Raw genomic sequence first — 26,994 nt, 5'->3', positions numbered from 1 at the left:
GGTGGCTTAGCTAGTCCTCCTTCCCTTAGGCCTGGTCCATGAAATAATAATAGCAATAATCATGAGGCAGAAGCTACTCACCTCTAGCTTTGTGAGTCTATGACATTGGCTTTAATGTCATGCACAGGTATATTGGGAGGCTTAACTGAGATAATATATGTAAAGTGCTTTACAAACTTAAAATACATTATATCAGCACTGATTATTTGTGCCTTCTTCTAGATAATGTGCTGCTTTTCAGCATAGTTTATGGCATAGTTTATGCCCTTTAAGATAAGATAATGGATTTCTAGCCAAAATTATAGCTAGACAAATTGGTAGGAAAATATGTTCCATTTTTAAAAAAATCTAATGACCTCCTAACCTGGTAATGAATTAAGATTTTGATTTGCCATACAAAGGATGACATTAGATTTTTAATTTCCATTTAAACTGTTAATCAATTTGCCTGTTTCTGGTTGACCCCTGTCCCTTGAAATTAGTTAAGTAACAGTAAATTTTAAATGAATGGGATGAATGAAAAAAAAAGCACTTCAGCATTTACTATGATGCAAGGACTGTGTTCATTGGAAGGGATACAAATACAAAAGCAAATATAGTTCCTACCCTTGAGGAGTTTGTGTTTAAATGGGGGAGATGGTATACAAAGCTGAATGATGACTAGAGAGGGGTATAAGAATAGGAATCAAACCATGGTGAGGTGGATTGACATTCCATCCAGAAACAAGGTGACTATCAAGGAATCTATGGGCAGAGAGCGGGAAGCAAAGTATAGTGGCTGGGGCTTGCCTGAAATGGTACTCAAAGAGAGATGGGCAGTAGCCAAAGAAGCAAAAGTTTCTCCATAATGAATTGCCTAGGAGTTGATGGATAGATGAGAAGGATAATTGCCACTCCCCATCATATAGTTTCCAGACAATGTCAAAAACACCAACTTAGAGTTACATGACCTACATTCAGATTTTGTCTTTGCCCCTCAGTAGCTTTGAGACTTTGGGTCACTTAACTTTTCTGAGCCTCTGTTTCTCCATCTGTTAAGTGAGAATAATACCTGTTGTTGAAGTACATCTACCTCACTAAGGTGAATATGTAAAGGACTTTGCAATCCTTAAAATGGTAAATTAATGTTATTATTTACATCATTTACAAGTAAATCCTTTCCATAGCTCATTGTGATATTTTTAAATTTTTTGCTTTACTTCCTATTACAAAATCAAAAGAAAAAAAATTTTTAAAGAAAAATAAAAGAAAATCAAAATTAAAGAAAGTATGCCACACTCAATAGCTCTCTCAGGTTCACTTACTTGGAATATCTTCTAGGCTGTTCAGTCTTTTTTCAGTTGTGTATGACTTTCTGTGACTCTATTTGGGGTTTTCTTGGCAAAGATACTGGAGTGGTTTGCATTTCTTCCTCCATTTCATTTTAGAGATGAGGAAACTGAGGCAAACAGAATTAGGTATCTTGCCCAGAATCATACAGATAGAAAGTGTCTGAGACCAGATCGAACTCAGGAAGATGTCTTTCTAATGTCAGGTCAGCCATTCTATCCTCCTACCTGCCCCTTCTTCTAGACTACTAAGTATTAACCCACATAACCAGTTCTGGATTGGGAGTCAAGTCATGGTAATGGGTATCAAGATTCATCATGTACAGGTTATATGGATAATTATTAGACTATGCAAAACAGACCTCATAGTAATTTTTTAAATCTTCACTTACACTACTAGTCAACCTGTATGCATTTTGCAATGTAGAATCTGGTAAATGATCTATGATTCCCTCAGAGTGTAAACCTCTCCACCAACACAGATCACAACCCCTTCATGTCTTAGGATAAAGTCTTCTTCCTGGATTGCTTTGATCAAAATAATTCATTCCAGAGGGAGCTGGTGGCACCAAGAGTCAGGAAGATCTACATTCAAAGACTCTTAAAGACTTATTAACTCTGTTCTCTGTCTGCCTCAGTTTCTTCAGTTGCAAAATGGTGTTAATAAAACCACCTACCTTTCAGAGCTGTTTTGAAGACCAAATGAGAGATTATTGTAAAGTGCTTAGCTTGTAGTAAGTGCTATATAAATGTTTATTCCCGTACCCAGACCCCAGACTTCTGGTGATGCACCCCCAACCTTGGATGGAAGTCTATCACTAACCAAGGTACTTGAAGTTGTTCTAGATAAGAACTACTAAAACTTACACTCTTCCAGGAAAGATTTTGAAAGCCCAGCATCCCCATGAGTTTCAGGAAGAAGACTTTGAGGGACATTTTGTGATCTGTGAATTAGATATTTCAACACATTCCTGGCTTGATTACTTTCCATTTTATCTTCATAGCTAATGATTAATAATAGTAAGTAGTCCCTTTAATAACTTAATCCTAAATATCTTAGCATCTCCAGCTGCCATCTAAAGGTACTCCATTGCCCAGGAGCATTCAAGTCTCAATTCATCTTTTTTTTTTTTTTATGACAATCCTACAGGAACTCGCCACTAAATTTTAATAACAACAGGATTTGTGAGTCTGACATTGGCTTTAATGTCATGCACAGGTATATTGGGAGGCTTAACTTTGCTATATTCTTGTTTTAACTGAAAATGTAGTTTTGTGGCTTAAGAAGTTAAAATGATAAAATGGACCCTCCTTCCCCTCATTCTCTTGGTTTCTTTCTTACACACACACACACACACACACACACACACACACACACACACACACACACACACACACACACACAACCCCTACATGCCCTATCTTGGTTTTGGGGCATGGGTAAATGTGACAGGGAGGTAATTGATCACTTCAGGGACCTGATGCTGTTAGATTGGCCACCCAACCTACAGTAGTTTATGGTGGATGGCAGTTAATCATTTCCTTAAATGATGCTGGTCTAAAAACAGAGTTGATTGTTACTCACCGGACTAACGTGATCCATCCTTCCTGCTCTGAGTAGTTACACTTGCCATTTTTCCCTTCTTCCCAGACGGCTGGGTTTCAGGAGATTTTGACTGAGGTGGAAATTTTAGCCGTGATTGTGGGCTGCCTATGTCATGACCTCGACCACAGGGGAACCAACAATGCCTTCCAAGCTAAGTAAGTGTTCTAATTGTTGCTATTTTAATGCATTTGCCCTTCTGTTCAGAGCAAAAGGTGACGAGTGCTGGAGAATAAGGGCATTCATTTCTGGCATCCTTGGCCAAGGCCACGGGGGCTCTGGCTTCGGTGTCTTGGGGACCCATCCATCTTGATAATTCCCTACTCCTTTTTTAATTGCAAATTTGCCCTTCGTGTCACGCTTGTTGATTTGGGTTGTCCCCACTGACCCCAGTCAGATACGAGGCTCAATTTTTAAAAGGGCCTTTCTCTTCTAATGCACAGCGATATGAGTTCTTTGTAATCCACCCTTCCGGGGCTCAAAATCTAGATTGAATTCTGCATCAAAATATACCTAGGAAAGAACATAAAGTCAACCGTGCCTTCGTTCCCTAATAGACGCTTTTGGACAAACCTGTTGTTAAATCTAGTATTTGTAGCATTGTACATCTTGTTATGGCATGAAGCTATAGGATCAATCAGTCAGAGTGTAAGCATTACTTAAGTACTATTCCGTGCCAGGAACTGTGCTAGGCACTGAGGATACAAAGAAAAGCAGCCACAGTTCCTACCCTCAGGGAACTTACCTTCTAATGGGGAAGACAGCATGTACATCTACCGGTCAAGATAAAATAAAAGTAAAGTAGATACAAAGTCACTCAGTCAATAAGCATTTATTAACAGCCTACTGTGTCCCAGGTGCTATGCTAAGTAATAGGGATAAAAAGAAAGACCAAATACAGTTCATATTCTGAAAAAAAGGGCAGGCAGGTGGCACAGTAAATAGAGAGCCCCAGGCTTGCAGTCAAGAAGAGTTCAAATCCAACCTCAGACACTTACTAGTTGTGTGACCCAGGTCAAGTCACTTATCCTTGTTTGTCTCAGTTTCTTCTTCTGTAAAATGAGCTGGAGAAGGAAATGGCAAACCACTCAAGTGTCCTTGCTAAGAAAACTCAAAATGGGGTCCCAAAGAGTCAGATATGACGGAAACAACTGAACAAGCTCCCAAAGATCTCACAGTCTAATGGGAGAGATGAGATGCCAATAGCTATGTACAAATGAGATGTATTTAGGATACCCTGCAGATGATTGACAGAGAGAAGGCACTGGTATTGAGGGGGATGAGGGAAAGCTTCACATAAGAAGTGGCATTTTAGCTGAGACTTGAGGAAAAACAGGAAGAAGGAATGAGGAAGGAGAGAATTGCTGACCTGAGGGGACATCCAGAGAAAATGCCCAGAGTTGGGAGGAGGAATGTGTTGTGCAAGGAACAGAAAGGGACCTGCAATATCTAAAGGAATCAGCAAAAGCCTCCTGCTGAAGAGGGTACCTAAGCTGACTTCTGAAAGACTCCATGGATTCTAGAAGGTAGAAGCAAAGAAGGACAACATTCCAAGTATTTGTTGTTGTTGTTGTTGTTCAGTTATTTCAATTATATCTGACTCTTTGGGACCCCATTTTGAGTTTTCTTAGCAAGGACACTTGAGTGGTTTGCCATTTCCTTCTCCAGCTCATTTTACAGAAGAAGAAACTGAGACAAACAAGGATAACTGACTTGCCCTGGGTCACACAATTAGTAAGTGTCTGAGTCTGGATTTGAACCCAGGTCTTCCTAACTCTAAGCCTGGTATTTTATCCAATGCACCACCTAGCTGCCCCAACTATTGACTACTAATTCACTAATATGCAATTAGCTACCTATAGCAGCTTTACAGTGAAATTGATTGCACAACACCTGCACTTGTGCCAATTAGCTGTTGTGGTATATTCAGGACTAAATGTCAATAAGCATCTACATGACCTGAGCTACTTACTAGCTGTGTGGCCTCAAGTAAGTAAGCTCTGCCTCAGTTTGCTCATCTGTAAATATGGAAATAATAATCGCACTTCTCTCCCAGGATTATTGTGAAAATGAGGTGAGATAATATTGGTTGTCATTTTTGTACCTTCTACGTTAGAATCAATACTGTGCCTTGATTCCGAGGCAGAGGAGCAGTAAGGGCTAGGCAATGGGGGTTGCGTGACTGGCCCAGGGTCACACAGCTAGGAAGGGTCTGAGGCCAGATTTGAATCCTGGACTTCCCATCTCTAGGCTTGGCTCTCAAACCACTGAGCTCCCTAGCTGCCCCCCTGTGGTAATATTTATAAAGTACTTTGCAAACCTTAATGTGCTATGTAAATACAACGTATTATTAAAAGTGATCACCCTAGTACAAACATCAATAATATAGAAATAGGTCTGGATCAATGACACATGTAAAACCCAGTGGAGCTGCTCATTGGCTACGGGAGAGGGGAGGAAGAAGGGAGGGAAAGAACATGATTCATGTAACCATGGAAAATATTCTTAATTAATCAATTAAATTAAAAATTTTTTTAAGTGTTATTAGAAGTGCAGGATGGGTGCCAGCACCTGTAGGAGGGGTGGAACATTTCTTCCCTAAATGGTAAGAGCGATTGCTGCCCTCTTCCTCACCTCATGATTATCCTCTGGTCTGTGCCCCCACCTGGCATAACTGGTTCTGGCCCATGATAGAGGCCCATCACCATGCTGTGTCCCTCTCCTTACTCACCCCCTAATTTCTAAGTCAAATATCCTTTGGAATTCCCCCCTTCTGGGAAAAATGTGCCAGCTATCAGACCCTCCTCTGTACTACTGTACCCTACCCCAAGCTCAAAAATTTCTCACATTATTTTGTATAAAAATATACATCTCATTCATGGATACAACACAAATTTTGTGATTTTTGAGTTCAAAAAGAAAAAGGTTGTCCGTCCCTGGGCTGTGTGGGGCTCTAGGGAGGTACAAATATAAATGTTGTCAAATCGATCTGTCATGTTTCCAGCAGCTAGGTGGCACACTATAGCCCAGACCTAAAGTTAGGAAGATCTGAGTTCAAATCCATTCTGAAACCCAGTCACTGTGTGAACCAGGGCAAGTCATTTCATCTCTGCCTGCTTCCTTTTCTTCATCTATACACTGGGATAGTAATAGCAATCAGAGTCATCATGAAGACAAAATGAAATGGTATTTGTAAAGTGCATTACAAAACTTGGTGCACTATATAAATGCCAGCTATTATTTTTAAACCCTTACCTTCTGTCTTGGAATCAATCCTGTGTATTGGCTCCAAGGCAGAAGAGTGGTAAGGGCTAGGCAATGGGGTCAAGGGACTTGTCCAGGGTCACACAGCTGGGAAGTGTCCAGCTATTATTATTATTAAAGAGAATTGACTTTTAGTTATAATTGTGAGACTTAGTTATTGTATTGTGCTATATAAATACAGTGATGATTTCAGGTGCTATTAAGATATATTGGCTCATTTGCCCTATTCTGAATAGTTTTACACAGTCTATTTTAAGCTCCTCTATCTGCTATTTAAAAAAATAGTTGTAGTGGCATCTCCCTCATTATAGAGCTATTCTTACAACAATACTGTAACTGCTTCTGGAATCCTCCTTCTCCTCACTTTGCTTTCCTCTCTCTCTTCTGACCACTACTTATAATAAGCTTCTTATCAGCTGCCCCAGGCCATGAAAGCAAACTAGCCAAAGTTGTTAGAATTGTACATGGAATAAATAGGCTCTCAGACACTTGCTAGCTGTGTGACCCTGGACAAGTCTTTTAACCCTGTTTGCCTCAGTTTCCTCATCTGTCAAATGAGCTGAGAAGGAAATGGTGAACCACTCCAATATCTTTGCCAAGAAAACCCCAAATGGGGTCATGAAGAGTTGAACATGATTAAAAGGACTGAGCAACAACAAACAAGTGAGGACGGGAGCCTCCCCAATGAGGAATGCTGGTGCATCTTGCTGCATGCCCAGGTTAGCTGCTCAGAGATCTTTCTGTCAGCCATACTCTGGATAGTCTAGATTACCAGAAAGAGAACTGCCCAATGGCTAAGTGAATTGTTACTGCATTTATTTTTTGACACCCACAGCCCACGACTTAGAATCACAAGGGGCACCGAGATGGACAGGATCTCAGTGATTATCTGGTACAATCCCTTTATTTTATAGTTGAGCAAACAGAAATGTAGAGCTGTTAAATCATTTACCCAGGGTCATCCAACTCCTGAAATGTTTAATAGACATCAAGACATTGGGAAAGATTGCTTGGAGAGTTGCCTCTCCCAGGAAGTCTGGTCCAAGTCTCACCATTGACATGGATTGGTCATGAGATTCTGTAAGTCACTGAACATCTCACCGACTCTCTAAGACTATTAGGCACCGTCAGAGAAGTGGTTTTTCTGGAGAAGAGCTCCTGACAAGGATGAAATCCCTGCTGTAATTTTTTTTAATCACTGGTAACAAGCTTTTATTCTGTTTTATCCTCACACCATGTGAGATCTGCAGTATGTGTTTAATATGAAATTATCTGCTGGTTTTCCATGCAGGCATATTCATCTCACAAATTTTCAGCAGGTCTACCCCTTTACAAAATCGTCAAGAGCTTTGCACCAATTAGAGTCACTTTTGTGCTGAGGACACTCCATGATACACTGCACACTAGCGTTTTCCCCTCAACTATAATGGACACTTTTAATTATAGCTTATAATGATGCTGAATTTCATAGTTACTAAAGGCTTTTGCCTGTGATATTTCATTTGACCCTCACAACAACCCTCAGGGGCGGATTGTGCTAGAATCATCCTCACTCCCATTTTATACATGAGGAAACTAAGGCTGAGAGAACTTAAATGGTTTACTTCAGGTTATATAATGAGTTTCTGGGCTGAGAGTTGAACCCAGTAGTCCACTAGCCTCCTAGTCTCTTGCTATTTTCATTACACCATGCATTCTGAAACCTGCCTTTGAACATTCAGAATAAGAGTTGGTCAGTGAATGTGCCAGTGTCCAAATCTTTCCTCCAGGAAAAATTTATCTATCTTGATTTCTCAGGTAATTTGGAAGTAGAGGATTCAAATACACAAACATGGCTGTTTTCATATCAGGCTCTAAGGAAATTGTTGGAGAATCTGAACAAATTACAATGGATAGTGCAAAATTCCACTTAAAAAGAGAATTATAAGTGAATGAATAACATGTGTGGTGTATTATTTCAGTCTTACTGAACCTTTGCATTTTCATATTTTATCTTTAATTTTAAGTATTGGTGTGAGAGCAATGAATGATCAATAGTCAAGTGAAGGCAGCAATACCATGGTCCTTTGAAATTGCTCTGTTAATACACCTCTGCCCTGTTTTCTCTAGGGATGATGTTTCCCAGTCAGCCCCCTCTCTATTACAGCTGCCCCTGATGATTAAATATCAGTATGGTGCAGCTTTGTAGTATATTCTCCTAGGAGACTCCTTCTATTCATTTCTAGCATAATCTCTTCTACTCATTTCTTGGGAATGAAAACCCATCTTGTCGCTTTAGGCTGCGTCCCAGAAGTGAAATACTGGTATACATTAATCTACGGTGACAGTCCAATCCCATTCCCCTCCACCTCCCAACAGTCCTCAATTTCATAATTACATTTCATAGTCTTTCCTCCTTTAAGTTGCCTCCTAGAATGTTTTAAGCCAGGTGCTATATTGCATTCAGTTGTCTTCCTTTAAGAATATGCATACTTGGGAAAGTCACTGATAAATACTTCCTTTGGCATTGTTATTCTCTTTGCCCTCTTACTTATTTAAGCCCCTAAAAATAGGAAATGCCTGCCTGAAAGTACAGCATTTCATTTGCTTTTTTAAATTGTTTCTCTACATTTTTTTTTCCCTGACGCTATTCCCCTTTGCACAGAAGGAAAAAAATAATGTTAATGCATTCTATAATGTAACAATTTATTGTTAATATATTTCATGACTAGAACTATAGATGCATATAACATGAAATATATTTGTATGTATATGTATACATATGTATCTTAAATATGTAGCACATATTATAATTGTGCTTGTAATTATAATTATGAATAAGACTCATCTTCATGAGTTCTAATGTGACCTCAGACACTAGCTGGTGTGACCTTAGGCAAGTCACTTAATCATATTTGCCTCAATTTCCTCATTTGTAAAATGAGCTGGGGAAGAAAATTACAAACCCCTCTACTTCCTTTGCCAAGAAAATCCCAAATGGGGATACAAAGAGTCAGACACATCTGAACAAAAACAATGCAGAATTTCATAGCTAGGAAGGGCTTTTGCCTGTGATATTTCATTTGACTTTCACAACAGCCCTCAGGGATGGATTATGCTCAAATCATTATCATGCACATTTTATAGGTGAGGAAACTAAGACTTAGAGAATCTAAATGACTTACTGAAGGCTATACAGTGAGTTTCTGGGCTAACATTTTAACCCAGTGGTTTCTGACTCCCAGTCTTTAGCTGTTTTCATTACACCATGCATTCAGAAACTTATCTTTTAATGTGACAGACTAAGTCATTTGCCAAAGGTCCAACTAGTTAAGTATAGAGAATCTATCTCATCACTAGTAGGTTTACCATTCATTGATGGCAGATTTGAACTCAGGAAGAGAAGTCTGAAGAAAGTTGGAGTTTAAAAATGTAAGAATGTGGGTAGGTAAGTGGCTCAGTGAATTGAAAGCTTCGTCTAGAGACTAGACTCAAATATGGCCTTAGATATGTCCTACCTTTGGGACTGTGTCACTTATCCCCCATTGCCTGGCCCTTACTGCTCTTCTACCTTGGAACAGATACATGGTATTGATTCCAAAACAGAAGGTAAGGGTTTTTAAAAAACAAACACAAGCTCTAGTTTCAGGGAGACACTTAGAGCATTAAAGAACTTGGCAATAGTCACTGCAAATGGACAGTGAATTAGACCTCAAAGTGAACAGGAGTGGAGTAGATTGGATTGTCTTTGTGAAATTGCAAAGTTCTATTAATATTTTTAATATGATACAGAATGACTAGAAGTCATGGAATACTATTTATATACATACATATGTGGAAAAACTATAGATCATCCAATTATAGGTATATGATAATCCATCATATTTGATCTACTTGCTTTTCCTGGGTGGATGGGTAAGCTAACCTGTATTTAATGATTATGAGATGCATTTTGGAAGTTATATAATATTTCTTCCATTTCTTGATGCAATCAGCAAAATGTTAACAGTAAACTGAAATATTAGAGGACTTCATAATCTAGAGGAACTGCACTTTAATTTACATAACACTGACTACTTTGGCTCTCACTGCCTGGAAGGCCATATATGTTACATTTAAACCTGTCCCCCAGATTTTTCTAGGACTCTTGTTTGGGGATGTCTAGACTCTCTGCAAATGGCTCTAAGCCCCCTCTGATGGGGGATCTCCCACACCCCAGTTTCATTTAATCACTAACAAACTGAATTTTACAAAAGAATATTCAAATCCAAAGGTATAATCACATAAATATAAACTCACTCCCCAACAGATGGGGCTTTACTTCTTCCCTTTTACAGAACCTCAAGACTTTGGGAAAGAGAAAGGAATAAAGTTCAGAGATTTGCTCACTACCAGTAGTGCACACAGTCCTGGTTTTAAGTTCAAAGATCGCTTTTGGGTTCAATCCCAGTCACCCTGTTTTCTCAAGATTTCCCTGTTGGACTGGCATGCTTCAACAGCCCACCTAGAGTCCTAGGTCCAAGGTCACCCTGGATCTCATTCCCTAAACCAATTGGTATCCCCACCAGCACCTGAACCTGAAAAGGAATAATGAAACAGAACAAAATAAACATCCCATATTCATGGCACCTGTGCCATGGGTGAATGGTGACCCTCCAGACACAAGAAGAGCTTAACAGAAGGAGCACCTGTCTCAGTCTTTATAGTTCTAAAGATGCAGCCTGTTCTAGTTAAACAACCAATTAAAGGAAGCCACCTCTAGCCATGTATTATGGGATACAGAGAGCCTCTATATTAGGCAATCTAGGCAGCATCCTCCAAAGACTATTTTTAGGGTGCCTTCAAGGTACTCATTCTAGGGATACAATAAAATCCCCATTATATTGATATTCTCCTCTGTGCCAGTGGTGAAGACCCTCTTTGGCAAGTATGAATCTCCATATTTTATGCCTCCATTGATATTAATGATCAGAGAGTCTTCAAATAAAGTTGTTATATGTCTAAAGAAAAATTGCCTAATATTGATAGATGCATGAGACATCTTATTAGAGGAGAAACTTTAAAGCTCTATTTTATCTCACTGAAACAAATACTTTTTTTAATAGATGACAAACAATAAGAGGATGGGCTCTTGTGTTCTCTATAGTTTTCAATCAATTATGTGATTAAAACTGGTTTCACAGTGGAAAATTACTTATAAAAGATTGCTTATTGCTTCCTAATACTCTTATGTCTCTATGTGTATACAAATTATCTTACAAAAATGTTACATAATTGGGTCAGTAGTTATTCATGTTCTCTTGGTCACTTTTTGAGGTAATAATAAGGCTTATGACTTTTCCCCCTTTTCTTTAGTATTGCTTCTTCCTTATGATATGTTGAGAACCAATGCCTCAATACCCTTAAAACTATATCTCTTTTCTCAAATATCTCTTCAATATTTACTTACTCTGGTACATCTGCTTTCCCCAATATTTGTTTTCTTTAATGCAATTTCTACTTTTTCCATAAGCACTTCCAAGGCTATACAATTGTCACCTAAATGTGGTGACTCCACTGTTCTTGATGGAGAAAAGAGTTTATACACATAATGCTTATATGTATGTACCAAAATGTGTATATATTCATATATACATGTATTTAGATATTACACTCATGTACATATGTGTGTATATGTATATATATATATATATATATATACATATACACAAAGCTCTTCTGTCAATGATTCCTGCTATCTGTCAGTAACATAGTCAGTCAATAAATATTTAAATGCCTACTGTGTGCCAAGCATTGTGCTAAGTACTGAGGGTAAAAAAAAAAACAAAGGAAAAAGACAGTTCCTACTCTTGAGTTCTCAGTCTAATGGGGGATGTAATGTAATATAAAACAAAATAATCAAGAAAGAGGAAGCACTAGAATTAAGACAGATTTGGAATGGTTTCCTGTAGAAGGTAAGATTTTGGTTGGGCTTTGGAGAAAGCCAAGGAAGCCAGTGGGCAGAGATGAGGAGAGAGAGCATTTCAGACATGGAGGACAACTAGGAAAAAATTAATGGAGTTGGGAAATGGACTGTGTCATCTCAGGAACAGTAAGGAGGCTAATGTTTCTAGATCAAAGAATATATGGTGGGATGTAAGGTCTAAGAATCCTGAAAAGGTCAGATTAGGGGATTAGCTAGGTTATGAAGGGCTTTGAATGGCAAATTTAGGTTTGTATATTTGATTCTGGACATGATAGAGAAGCATTGGATGTTGTTGAGTAAGGGAGGACCTAACATGATCAGGCCTGTGCTTTAGAAAAATCACTTTGGCAGCTAAATGGAGGGTGGAGTGGAATGGAGAAGGAGTTGTGGCAAATAGATTCATCATCCAGCTATTGTGGCAGTTCAGACAGAAAGAAATGAAGGCCTGTAGCAATATGGTAGCAGTATCAGAAGAGAAAGGGGGATGTATCCTAGAGAAATTACATTGAAAATTACAGACTTTGGCAATATATTTGAATATGGGGGTGAAAGATAATGAAGAGTCAAAATGTCACCTAGATTGTAAACCTGGAGGTCTGATAGGACAGTGTTTCATTTGACAGTCATAATAAAGTTTGGAAGGGAGAAGAGCTTGGAAGGAAAGATAATGAGTTCAGTTTGGGACATGTTGAGTTTAAAATAACTACAGGACATACATGTCAAGATACCTAATATGCAGTGGGAGATGAGAGACTGGGGTCATCTGAGATATTAGGTCTAGAAAGAAACAGATTTGAAAAACTGCTTCTTGGAACAGACCCAAATGGATGTGTTCCAGGAGACATGTTGACTCATATGAATGGATGAAAGAGGAAAGAAATAAAACAATATGGATGGGAGATCTTTGGTTCACTTAGTCTTGGAAGTATTCCAATCATGAAGACCAACATTTCCCAATAATAATTTATCAATTTATCTCTTATGAATGGAGGCAAGATGCCAGATCACAAGTACCAAGTTACAGATACCACTGCATTTTTCAGTTTACATGTTTTGGTCCCCTCAAATGCTCTTACTCTCTAGTCAATCAACCTCCTTATTTCCCATAATCTGTATATTCACTCGACCTTGCCCATACACAGGGCTGATTATATTCTTTCTCTTATCAAATCCACATAATCCATGATTCCACCTCCATAATCCATGACTCTGAAATTCCCCTATGTGACCAAAATTTCCTATCCTTCTATCTCTCCTTGTGCCCTGCTCTTCCTAAATCCATTTTCTATCATCACCATAAACTCCAGTTACACTATCCCTTTTTGCTCTCCCAGTCCATCAGTTTTCTCTGGAAATACCACTTTACCTTCAAAATTAAACTTTTAGTCCAACTTTATACTCTCCTTTAATCTCTGTTCTTTTACCCAAATGTCTTACTCGTGCCTTACATCCCAACTCAGGATTACCACTTATCATCTGCCTTCCCACTCTTACTCACAACACTAGAGTGGGATACACAAAAGCACAATTAACTTGAGTCCACTACAAATTAATATTTTAATCTCAATTTGGCCTTTTAGATTGGCTTCATGCCAATTCTTTTCATTCTTCTTCGGTTGACTTTCTGTCACAACTCTCCAGAGCAGCAGTTGCAAACTATCTCTTCTCTACTCAAGCTATCTATACCAGCCATCTTACCAGAACATCTTGTCTCATACTTCACTGAATAAATTGAATCATCCTTCATGGGCTCCCTTTTCCCCCCAGTTTCATATTTCAAATAATATCTATTCTCTCCTCTTTTATTCCAGTCTTTGATAAAGAGATGGATATTTTCACAGCTAGCCTCACTTTCAGCACTTGATCTCATTCCCTCCTCCTCTCTTCCCTGGCAAATTCTTCTATTAATCATCTTCCCCCTGTAATTTTCAACATTTTCCTACCTGCTAGCTCCTTCCTTCCTTACTGCCTGCAAACATACACAAATCTCTCCATCCTTAAAAAAATATATATCAATTTACCCTACCATTCCCCAACCCTTTTCCTGATTCTTGGACTTCCAGATTATGCTATCTCTTCCTGAAATTTCTCTTAGCACTTGGATTCTCTTCTCACCCTAGAACATCCAACATTCCCTTTGACCTTCTCAGCATGGAACCTCTTACTGTAAGGATCCCTTCTTCCATCCCCTTGGTGAGCTCTTCTTGGAGCCTCCATTTTGCCAAGGAACCCAGACTGTCCTTCATTCCCCTACTGGCTTCCAGGCATCAAAACTATTACCTCTTCTCTCCAGATCATTTTTTTGGCTTTCTTTTATGTGTTTTATTCTCCCATTAGAATGTAACCCCTGGAGGTCAAGGACTGTCTTTCCTTTTGCTTGCATTTGTATTCCCCTTGCTTAACACAATGCCTGGCTCAAAACAAGAACTATTAAATGCTTGTTTCCTTTCTTCCTATCATCTTTTTAAGTTTTTTTTTCCATATCTCTCTTCTCTTTCATAACTAAACCCCTAAAAATGCTAGCTATTCTTTCTATATACTCTTTCCTCAGGGCTCTCATGACTTTTCCCTGATGTGATACTCTTCCTAGACATCTTTCCAGCCTCTTTCACAGAACAATAATTGATATCATCCCTCTTATGCTTTGAAAAGGACCCTGCCCTATGTCTTCTCTTCTAAATCTATACATTATTCCAACATGATCTCATCTAGTCTCACAAATTTGCTGATCTTCTCTACATAGATGACTCTCAAATCTACATATTTAATCTTCATGTTTCTACTAAGCTTCTGCAGCTCTGATTTTCTGCTAGAGATTTCCATTTGAATGTCATAGCCATCTTAAATTTAACATCTCTAAAACTGAGCTCATTTACCTTTCCCTCTAAACTCACTTCCTTTCTAACTTCCTGTTTCTCCTGGGGAGGTATAGCTAGGTCCTGACTTCTGCAAATAATGAATTCAGAGAAGTGGTCATATTATTCAAATTCACATTGCATATTCCCATTATTCTGGAACCAATTACTATATCGTACATACTTATAACTTTCATTTGAAATACATATAATCACTTCACATGGTTCATTATTTGTACTAGTCAGGACATAGTTACCAATATTGGCAGTCTACAAGCCATATTCAAATCTTCATTCTCCTTCATATCCAATCAGTTATCAAATATTGTCAGTTTCACCTCTTAAGTGTCTCTTGTATGCATTCTTCTCTTTCTAACATGGCTTTCAAACTAGTTTAGATTTTCATCATCTTTTACCTTTATTATTGAAACAGCCTCTTAATCTCCTTGCTTCCAGTCTTCGGTTTCTAACCTGTCCTTCACCTAGCTGACAAATTCATATTCCTAAAGCATGGGTTGAGTCATATCACTTTGCATTTAAGAAGAGGCCATGGTCCTACAGTAAGTACCTTCTAGATTAAACACAAACTCCTCTGATTGGCATATAAAGGTCTTCACAATCCAGCTGTAGCCACTTTTCTAGGCTGATTACACATACTTTGTGTTCCAGTAAAACTGGTGTGTTTGCTATTTCCCCTATCCAACAATCTATCTCCTATCTCTAAGTCTTTGAATAAATTATTCCTATCTATTTCATGGCTTTGAATGTCCTTTATCTTTGCATTTTATAATCTCTAATTCTTTTCAAGACACTGTTCAAAGGGCCTTTTCTGATTACCAAAATTGCTAATGCCTCCTAAAAAAATCACTTTCATATACGTCACATATAGACATTCATGCCCTACATACATATACATATATAACATGTGTATATGTATACATACACATATGTGTGTATACACATATGCACCCTTTATTTACCAAATTGTGACTATGTTATATCCCCTTCCCAGTAGATTATAAACTCTTTGAGAGTAGGGATTATTTCACATTTTTTCTTTATCACTCTGCCTAGAACAGTATCTAGTATAGAAAAAACATTTAATGAATGCGGGTTATTAATTGGTTTATTATGAATTAATGAAAACATTATCAGCTACAGGACTCCTTAATCTTTAAATATTTCTGCTTTCTCTGCTTAGTGAATTCAGACAGCCTCCTTTACTACATAAGGGGCACAATTTTTACTGGATTTATGATTTTTAACTGTCAATCTGCCAGGCACTTTGGTTTGGGCAGGGGAGGAGGAAAAAGAGGGCATTTCCATGATGTATTATTAATAAACAGGATAGACCATCCACTGTCTGATAACCATTCCTCTAAGGAAAAGCCTGTCCCTATATGTTTCCAGCTCTGGTGTCCTTTCTCCCTAGTGAAATAAATTACAAAAGAGAGAGAAAATAAAGATTAATCCTTGCACAGATCCTCAGCATAAATCCCATTATTTTTCTTTTCTGATCATTGGTTTTTCTAAATCTTTACTCTTTAAATTAATAATAATTTTGATTTCACATTATTGGCTTTGGATTTCCCAAACTATCACTCTCCCAGAGATTCATCCCTTATAACAAAATCCCTTATATCCAAAAAGAAGAACAAAAAATAAATAAACCAGCTTAGCAAAACTAACTAATGCTTTGAAAAAGTCCAATGTATGTAGTGTTCTGCACCGATCCTTCCCTGTTCCCCCAAACCCAAGAAAGAGATATGAGGAGGTACTTTTCTATCCCTTTTTGGAGCTTATGATTGGACCAATATATTTTTATAGCTTTCAGTTTCAATTCTTTTGCCATAATTCCTTTCTTTTATACTGTGTTCACTATGTAGATTGTTTTCCTGATCTTGCTTAATTTATTTTGCATAATTCCCTATAAGTCTTTAACATGCTATATCTAAGCAGTTCTGACCTAGGCAAGCAGACAACAGCTTTGTTAAAATTAAAAAAAAAAAACTGTGTAAAAAAAGAGAAAAGGGTCTAGACAAAGTCAAATGCCCTCTTTTCAATAGTAAAGCACCATGTTTTCATGTATGAGATTTCTACGGCCTATATGAGGCCTTTACATATGTCTTAGTAATAAAGTCTAACCTTTCCATTTTCAGCCATTTTGTAGCCTGGCCGCTAACAGATCTCACTTTCTTAACTTGACATTTTAAAATGTAGTTTTGTTGTTGTTCAGTTGTGTCAGACTCTTCATGGCCTCATTTGGGGTTTTCTAGGCAGTTACTGGAATGGCTTGCAATTTTCTGCTCCAGCTCATCCTACAGATGAAAAAACTGAGACAAATAGGGTTAAGTCACTTGCCCAGGATCACCCAACTGGAAAGTGTCTGAGGTCAGATTTTAACTCATAAAAATGAGACTTCCTGACTCCAGCTCCAAACTCCAGACCTAGAACTCTATCCTCTGCACTGCCTAGCTGCCCCTTATATGCCAAAGTGTGCTTAAATAAGTTGTTATATTCAAGTACTCAGTCAAGAAACCATGCAAACTTGGGTCTTGCCTGTGGTCTTGCCTGTGGATATTTGTAGTAGGTGTCATGCTGGTATTCAGAGTACTCTAAAGAGTTGAAGTTTAGGGATTAGCTGGATGGTTCAGTGGATTGAGACCTAGAGATGGGAGGTCCTAGGTTCAAATATGACCTCACACACTTCCTAGCTGTGTGACCCTGGGCAAGTCACTCAACCCCCATTACCTCACCCTTACCACTCTGCTGCCTTGGAACCAATACACAATTTTGATTCTAAGAAAGAAGGTAAGGGTTTAAGAAGAAATATAATAAAATAAAGACCTGAAATTTAAAGGGATTCTGTTGTGAGGGGGGGGACAATGTCTTACCCTATTATCCTCTTTCAGGAGTGGTTCTGCTTTGGCCCAGCTTTATGGAACTTCTGCTACCTTGGAGCACCATCACTTTAACCATGCTGTGATGATTCTGCAAAGCGAGGTACTGAACCAATTTGTCCAGCTGCCTTTTAAACCAGAAAGCCACAGAAGTCTTTACTCCCCATTTCTATTTTCTTTTTCAGTACCACAAGTAACCAGGTTAGAAGAGGAAGATACTATTTTTCTCTAAAATGTTGGGCCTTTTCTATTCCTTGTTCATAGGGTCCCCACCTCCCCCTTGTTATGCTAATCTCTTCCCTCATCCTCTCTACCTGAATTTTGCCTTATTATTAAGATCAAGTAATCAATAAACACGCATTTATTAACTGCCTTAGCTGTGCCAAAAACGGTTAAACACTGAGAATCCAAAGACAAAATCCAGGGATAGTCTACTTGCAGCAATTTGTAGTCATTTGATTAATGGCTGGATCAAGTCATCCTGATATTTGCATAGTTTTTTGGAATAAGGATTGTACCAATAACTTGATCAAAGTCTTTAAGTTGTGTATTTTACTCAAAGAACTATGCATTTTTCCTTTGTCTTTACAAAATACTCTAAAAACTACTGTTGAAAAGTAAGTGTTGATGTGTAAAATTCCATCATTGCCCTCCCTGAGGATTTCAAAATCACTGATAACAGTTGCCTGCAACAATAACAAAAATAAATGCGTTTCTAGCTAGATGCCTGCCTATCACCTTCCCCCAAGTCTGATACCAAGTAAAAAGATAGTCAAGTGTAAATAGTTCTAGTAGAATCACAGAGATAAAATGTTTCATTGATGTTATTCTGTTAGCCCTCAAAGAATGTCATTGCCCACAGATTATGATCTGAGTACATTTATTACTTCCAGTAAATGGATAAGGCAAAGAAGTAGCAAAGCAAAAACTAATCCATTGTAGCGGGTCTCAGAAGGACTTATTTTGTGAAATGCAAACCAATTTTAAAAGATCGCAGAGAGGAAAACAGTGTGAAACAGATCTGTTTTCTCAGTAGAATGGAGGAAGTCCTAAGAGATAGACTAAGAAATTGTCCTTGCCAGCAGGACTGGTTTGTCAGCAAGAAACCCAGCTGAAGGAAGAATTGGAACTAAGATGATTTCCCCTGTTTTCCTTCAGATAGCAATGCAGGAGCTTAGAGTAGGGCTGTCCCTTTCTACACTTTCAGCTCCTGACAAAGAAAGTCACCAACTACTGTCAGACCATCACTGGGGCTGCTGAGTTAATACTGCCAGGAAGGGATCTGTTTAATTTTCTGCAAGCATGCAGACTTTTTGAGACCAGGAAGGGATCATCTGTTCCCCATTATTTGTCAGTTCTCTAGCTGTGCCATTAATTATTATTATTATCATCATTAAAGGCCCTACTTTGCTGGCATACTCTCATTAAATATGGTGTGTTTTTCCTCCAGCCTGTCTTGAAAAGTAAGTCTTTTGCAAGTTCATGAAAGCCTTTGACCCCAAGAAGAATATTTGACACTCCCATCTGTAGCTGAGACCCTGAATTCAGAATAGGAATGGGAGAAGTGATAGGTGGTTGTGTATTCTTCCTTCTGAAAGAAATACTGACACTTGGACCCAAGTGATCGGAGCCAGCATAGATAAACAGAAATGCCCTGGAATCTATTGTTTTGAGAGTTTTCCCCATGGGCAGGACCTGATTCATTTTTGTTTCTTTGTTCTCTGTGCCTAGCTCAGTGTCTAACATAGAGTAGACACTTAATTGTTTGTAGAATTCCTGCTAAAGAAGGTTTGTTTGGGATTTTTATATAGCATACACTGGGCTGGGCACAGGGATAGGTTGGTACAGGAGAGAACTGCACAGAGGAGAAGAAAGCCAGAATCAGTATCTGAAGGGACAAGTCAAGGTATTCGTGTATTCCTTCTTTTTTTTTCTTCTTTTGGTCCAATCTCTGATTTCATTTGAGTGGCTAACTTTCCACCTGCAAACTGTAGCTCCTTTATATTCTGTACATTTAGGATCTATTGCCTGACACATTGAAGGGAATTGCTCATGGCCATACCACCTATTTGTGTCACAGGAAAACCTTCCTACTCATTCTAGCTCTCATTTGTTCATAGAACAGGTTATTCAGAGTGGTAGAACAACAAGGATCCTTAGGGATGATCTCTTCTGATCCCTTTGTTGTACAAACAAGTAAGGCCCAAAGGAGGGCATCTGGATAGCCCAGGGGATAAAGCACCAGGCCTGGAGTCAGGAAGACTCCTCTGTCTGAGTTCAAAAAATCTGACCTCTGACTCTTACTAGCTGGGTGACCACTTCACCTTGTTTGCCTCAGTCTCCTCACCTGTAAAAGGAGCTGGAGAAGGAAATGGGAAGCTACTCCAGTATCTTTGCCAAGAAAAATTCTAGTGGAGTCACAAAGAGTCAGATGTGACTGAAAAATGACAACTCTGAAAAGGTCCAAAGGAGTAGAGTGGCATACCCCAGGTGGCATGCAGCAGATCAGGGGCAAAGCTGGAACTGGAGCTGGGGTCTGCTGACAGAGACTCTTTGCACTGTTCTTTAATTCTTTTTCTCTCTCCTAGCAGAACAGAGCACTTTGTGAATAAAGGACCCTTACCATATATCATTTCATTTTAATCTGCAAAACTACCTTTTAAAGCAGAGATGACAAAAGATTTTTATCCCCACTTTTAGAGGAAATTATAGCTCAGAATTTAAGTGAAGAATTCAAACACGTAGTAAGTGGGTAAAACTAAGACTCGAAGCCACTTCTCTTTCCATTATGACATACTTTCTTCTCAGTACTGGCAAATGCACTATGTTTCTGCTAGAAATCCCAGCGCTATCCACACAAATTTATGTGTTCATTCAACAAACAAACGCCCATTATTGACAATTCACTGTGCTTGACCCTAAGGAACTTACAACTTAATATAATTAACAGTTGTAATAACAGTGGGTCTGATCAGAAAATCGTATTCATTAAATGTAAGTAAATAAATAGTTCTTTCCAGGGCACAAAGATAACAACAACAGTATTTCTACAGATCTTTAAGGATGGCAAAGCACTTTATAAGTATTATCTCATTCAATCCTCCCAACAACCCTGTGAGTTTGTAGGTGCTTTTATTGTTTACATTTTATAGTTGATGAATCTTAGAGGTGGAGGTAAAGTACCTTGCTCAGGTTCACACAGCCAATAAATATCTGAAGTAAGATTTGAACCCAAATCTTCCTGGTTCCCAGGCTCATTGCTCTAACCAATATACTGAGTGTCAGCTCTTCTGTACATTTGGGGATCACAGATCCTGGAGTTGGAAGGAATTTTGGAGAGCATGTAATTGGGGCACTAAGGTGGCTCAGTGGATAGAGCTATCTCTTGATTTATGCAATAGTGTTGTTACTGAAGAGTTGAATTTTTGTAATCAAAAATATAGTTTGGGGGGTTGGTGGATAGAGAGCCAGACCCAGAGATGGGAGATCCTGAGTTCAAATATGACCCCAGACACTTCCTAGCTGGGTGACTCTGGGGAAGTCCAATTTAACCCCAACTTAACCCCAAGTGCCTAGCCCTTATCCCTCTTCTGCCTTAAAACAGACACTTAGTATCAATTTTAAGACAGAAGGTAGTCAAGGTTTTATTTTGTTTTGTTTTCATTAAAAACAATTAGGCTTAAACTGTTTACTTAGAAATAGGCAATCCTGGGTTGAAATCTGGCCTCAGATACTGCCTAGTGGTGTATCTCTGGGCATGTCACTTAACCCCGGCTGCCTAGCCCTTACTCCTTTTCTACCTTGGAACCAAGACTTCGTATTGATTCTAAGACAGAAGATAAAGGTTTAAAAAAAATACATGTAGAGGCCCAAATAAGAATCCCCTCTATAATATACTCAATAAAAGTCATCCAGCTTTTGCTTAAAATTCTTAAGTGAGGAGGAATACAATACTTCACAAGATGATAATAATCATGACAAGAAGAACTAACATTTCTATAGCATTCACTATGTGCCAAGCACTGTGCTAAGTGCTTTACAATGATTATCTCATTCAATCCTTACAACAACCCAGAGAGGTAAATACTATTATTATCCCCATTTTACTGATGAGGAAACAGACAAACAGATGTTAAGTTGCGTGCCTAAAGTTCACAGCTAGGAAGTGGCTAAGCCCAATCCATTTTGGAATAGCTCTAATCATTAGGATTTTTCCCTTATACCAATCTAAATCTGTTTCCCAGCAACTTCTTAGCCATTGTTCCTTAGCCATTGTTCTACCATCTGAGGACAAGCAGAATAGGTCAAATCACCTTCCATTCAACAGCCTTTCGGGTCCTTGGAGGTAGTCATCACATCCTCTTAAGGTTTTCCTTTTCCCTCCAACATGCCTGGTTCCAGTTGGACACACTGTACCTTGACCTTGACATAGTGGTGTTATTTTGGTCCTCTTCGATTAAAAAGGACAACCACCAACCAGCTCCTTGATACCAAATTCCATTAATTATCTATGACAGTCATCACATGTGAGGACAAGTAACTTTCTTCAATAAAGCCCTTTCTAAGACAATCTTAGTTGAAATGAACCTTTGAAGTATTTATGAGGAAAAGATTTGCTTAACAAATAGTCCAAACAAGGAAAACCACAACATATATATATATATATATATAAAATAAAATGTTTACAAGTTGTTTTTTTTTTTAATGTTTAGGTTTGTATATAAAGAATATCATCTATTATTCTGTAGTTTTAGGAAGAAAGTTGCCTGGGGCACTGAGGGCTTGAGTGAGTTGCCTAGGGTCTCAAAGACAGAATGTGTCAGAGGCAGGACCTGAATGCAAGTATTATATGCTGTCTCTCATTTAAAATATATACTAATGGTTATTTTTCACCTGTTTGTTTAAGTCGGAGTTTTATTTGACTTTTTACTTACAAAAATAAACAATATGGAAATATATTTTGCATGATAATGTACGTAGAACCCAGATCAAATTGCTTGCCAGGTCTGGAAGGGGAGAGGGAAGAGAGAGATCATTTGGATCATGTTATTTTAGATAACTTATGTGGAAAATTATTACTACATATAATTGGTAAATAAATAAGTTTAATTTAATATATATATGTACACATACATATATATTTACGAGACAGCTAGGTGGTCCAGTGGATAGAAAAATCAGACTTGGTTCCTGGGTTCAAATCTAACCTCAGATACTTCCTAGCTGTGTGTCATTTGACTCCAATTGCCTAGCTCTCACCACTCTTCTGCCTTGTAACTGATGCTTAGTATCAATTCTAAGACAGAAATTAAAGGTTTAAAAATAAATATTTTTTTATTTCAAATCATCCTTCTTTAGGTATTAAAGTCAGTCTTGCCAATCCCCTACTGAACAATAGACTATTAGTCATCATAGGATGATAGTTTCAATACAGGACACAATCTTAGAAGTCATTTAGTTCAATCCTCTCATTTTATAGACAATAAGATTAAGTACCAGATAAGTAAGTGACTTATCTAAGGTCATACAAATTGTAAGTTGTATAGTCTGGATTTGAACACAAGTCTAATGACTCCAAATTTTGAAATCATTCCGTTATTCTATGGTCTTGTCCTTAAAAGTAGTGAAAATGCATTTCTTTAAAATCAAATTCTACTTTTTACAACTATATTCTGGATCTTTCAGCCTTATTAGTCAAGATAAGTCAATTTTTAATTATATCTCACCCCCAGGAGTTCTTTTCCTGACACTGCAGAGGATCTTGGTGCTGCAGTTAGAGATGGACAGTTGATCCCCTATGCCCTTGGACTCAGCCCCCTTGATTTGATCTATGTCATAAGGGATTCTCACCGACTTAGTGATACCAGCATTCATTTAGCTATTTGTCTTCATTCTTCTGGCTGAATTAAGGATCTGGAAGAGTTCATTTGAAAATTATTATTAATATTGGACTGGGTCCCAGTTGGAACCAATATGAATGAACTATTCTCTGAGAATAAAGTGTTCATCCATAGGAGGTAAATTAACTGAGAGTAGCAGATTCTCATTTAGAGTCTTGAAAGATATAATTTTCTAATTGATATTAAAGAATTACTGGGACAGGAGTTTACTCAGTATTTTTATTTTCCCCCTAATTCTTCCCCAAACCAACCTCAATATTATTATTATGCTAACTACAGCTATGCAGGCATGCTTCTCTAGAAGCAAATATATGAAAATCTAGATGTACAAAACAGAAAATAGTGGTATAATTATTCAATGCGGGAAAAAGTATTCACTTAACAAAAACTATTCACTATAGAGTAGAACAATAAGAATAAGCCTCAGCTCATTTAAACTATATGTACATATATATTCATTAAACTCTTACATTCTGTCTTAGAATTAACACTAAATGTTGGTTCTAAGGCAGAAGAGTGTAAGGACTAGGCCAGTGATATTGAACCTTTTAGAGAGCAAGTGCCCAAACTGCGCCTTCACACCACATGTGAGCACTGACCTTACCCCAGACAGGGGAGAGAGTAAGCACTTCCATTGGACTACTGGGCAGAGACGGGGAGGGGAGCAGCACCCTCTGGCACACCTGCTATAGGTTCACCAACATGGGGGTAGGCAACTGAAATTGTGATTTGCCCAGGATCATACAGCTAGGAAGTATCTGCATTCAAATTTGAACCCAGGACCTTCCATCTCCAGGCCTGGCTTTCTATCCACTGAGCCCCCCTAGCTTCCTCTAAACTATATTTTTTATAACAAAAATTAAACTCTTCAGTAACAACACTATTGCAGTGGTCAAGAGAGAACTGAACTGGAAATCTTTTATAAGTAAAATCTATCAAGCATTTCTCTTAGACACATTAACGACTTAACTGATTTTTCTCCCAGTTGAAAACATCTGTTTCAAAAGCAAATGTTTCCAAAATGACAGCTTAAAATATTTCCTGAGAAACAAATATTTATATTGGGATTAAGGTTGGATTGGATGCCAAAATATTTTATAAACTTTACATATGATAATCCTAATAGGAAAATGCCATTGGAGGGGTAAAATGTGAGTGTGAATGAATTTATATTTGTGAATACACATCCACAACAATGCAAACATTTCCAATATATTTCTTTTCTTCATAAAAAATAAACAAGTAATTAAAAATATTATCCATAAAGCCTTGTTAAAGATGTTTGATCCTTCGTATGATGTTATATTTGCCTCCACATTTTATCTATATAACATCTCCATTCAAAAGTCCTAAATTGTTGTTATTCAATTTAGATTTCACTTGGTTTTGTTTTTATGGTTTCTTTTTTTTTTAAATAACTCTTATCTTCCATCTCAGAATCAACACTGTGAATTTCCTCTTAGGCAGAAGAGTGGTAAGGGCTAGGCAAGGGGGTTAAGTGGTTTGCCCACAGCCCCATGGCTGGGAATTATCTAAGGCCAAATTTGAACCCAGGACTTTCTGTCTCTGGGCCTGGATCCTAATTAAAAGGATTCTACATAAAACCTTGTTAAAAATGTTTGTTCTTTCCTACAGTGTTACATTTGTCTGCATATTTAGCTGTTTATATAATATCTCCATTCAAAAGCTCCAAGCTGTCATACCAGTTAGATTTCACTTGGCTTTGTCTTTTCGGTTTCTTTTGCCAAGTTTCAAAACCAACTTTTGTTTGAAGAAAAATACAGAAGAAACCACTGTGGGTTGAGTATTCTGTATGACCTTTCATTTTCTCATTCCAGGGCCATAACATCTTTGCCAATTTATCTTCCAAGGAATACAGCGACCTCATGCAGCTATTGAAGCAGTCCATATTGGCAACAGACATAACGCTGTATTTTGAGTAGGTATTGATTGGCATTTGATCCATTTGGCATGTGTGTATGTATATATATATATACATATATATGTTATATATATGTATAATATGTATATGGATGTGTGTGAGAGTGTGTGTACGTGTGTGTGAATGTATAAACAAACACAATATGTATAAAGAGAGAGACAAAGATGGGGGAGGGAAGGAGGGAGGGAAAGACAGAATTAGACAGAGACAGAGAGAGAGAATTAATTCACTTCCATGAGGAGGGATGCTTTGTATTTTAAAATTTATTTAGCTGTTCTGGGGAGAAATCCAAAGAAAGGTAAGAGTCACAGCCCTTGAAGAGCTTGTAATCTAATAAAGACAACATGCAAATGAACAATATATAGGATAAATTTTAAATAATCATTATGGGGCAGTTAGGTAGCTCATTGGGTAGAGAGCCAGGACTAGAAGCAAGAGATTCTAGGTTCAAATCCAACCTCAGACATTCCCTAGCTGTGTGACCCTGGACAAGTCACTTAACCCCAGCTGCCTAGCTAGCCCTTACTGTTCTTCTGCCTTGGAACCAAACTTAGTATTGGTTCTAAGACAGAAGGTAAGAGTTTTAAAAAATAATAACCAATAGAAGGAAAACACAAAAATTAAGAGGGATTGGGAGAGACTTTCCATAAAAGGTAGAATTTTAGCTGGGACTTGAAGGTGGAGATGCGAAGGGAAGGCATTCTGGTTATGGGAAGTAGCCAGAAAATGTCTGGAGCCAAGAGATGGAGTGGCTTATTCAGAGAACAACAAGGAGGTCACTATCACTAGATGGAAAGGTATGTGGTGAAGTGTATGGTGTGAGAAAGACTATAAAGTGGAGGGGAAGGAGGGACTAGGTTATAAAGGGCTTTGAACACCAAACAGGGATTTTGTATTTGGTAGGCGAAAAGGAACCATTGGAGTGATTGGGTTGGATTTGTGCTTTAAGAAAATCACTTTGGCAGTTGGAGGATAGACTGGAACAGGGAGAAGCTTGAAGCAGGCAGCTTCCAGGCATGTGGTGATGAAGGTCTGCATCAGTGCGGTGGCAGTGCCAGAAGAGAGAAAGGGTTTATTGGAGAGATGTTAAAAAGGGAAATGGATAAGTTTTGAAACAGATTATACTGAGCAGGGAGAGAAGGGAATAGTAAGGAGCCCAGGATGCCACCTAAGTTGGGTGTCTGGAGTCCCAGGAGCATGGTGTTACCCTCTACAGTCATAGGGAAGATAGGAGGGTAGAGTTTAGGGAAAGATAATG

General features: G+C 38.2%; 1 protein-coding gene across 1 annotated transcript in view; it reads left to right on the top strand.

Annotated features, from left to right (window-relative positions):
* The window catches only part of PDE11A (phosphodiesterase 11A), a 523,355-nt gene that overhangs the window by 406,636 nt on the left and 89,725 nt on the right, over window positions 1–26,994 (top strand). Inside the window, exons 13-15 of the mRNA XM_001377248.4 lie at window positions 2,980–3,089; window positions 17,907–17,997; window positions 25,633–25,733. Of these exons, the coding sequence (XP_001377285.1) occupies window positions 2,980–3,089; window positions 17,907–17,997; window positions 25,633–25,733 (302 nt within the window). The remainder of the gene's footprint in view (window positions 1–2,979; window positions 3,090–17,906; window positions 17,998–25,632; window positions 25,734–26,994) is intronic.

The sequence above is a fragment of the Monodelphis domestica genome, chromosome 4, assembly GCF_027887165.1.
Source record: "Monodelphis domestica isolate mMonDom1 chromosome 4, mMonDom1.pri, whole genome shotgun sequence".
Classification (NCBI taxonomy): domain Eukaryota; kingdom Metazoa; phylum Chordata; class Mammalia; order Didelphimorphia; family Didelphidae; genus Monodelphis; species Monodelphis domestica.
The sequence above is the reverse complement of the archived record's forward strand: the minus strand, read 5'-3'. Positions and strand labels throughout refer to the sequence as shown.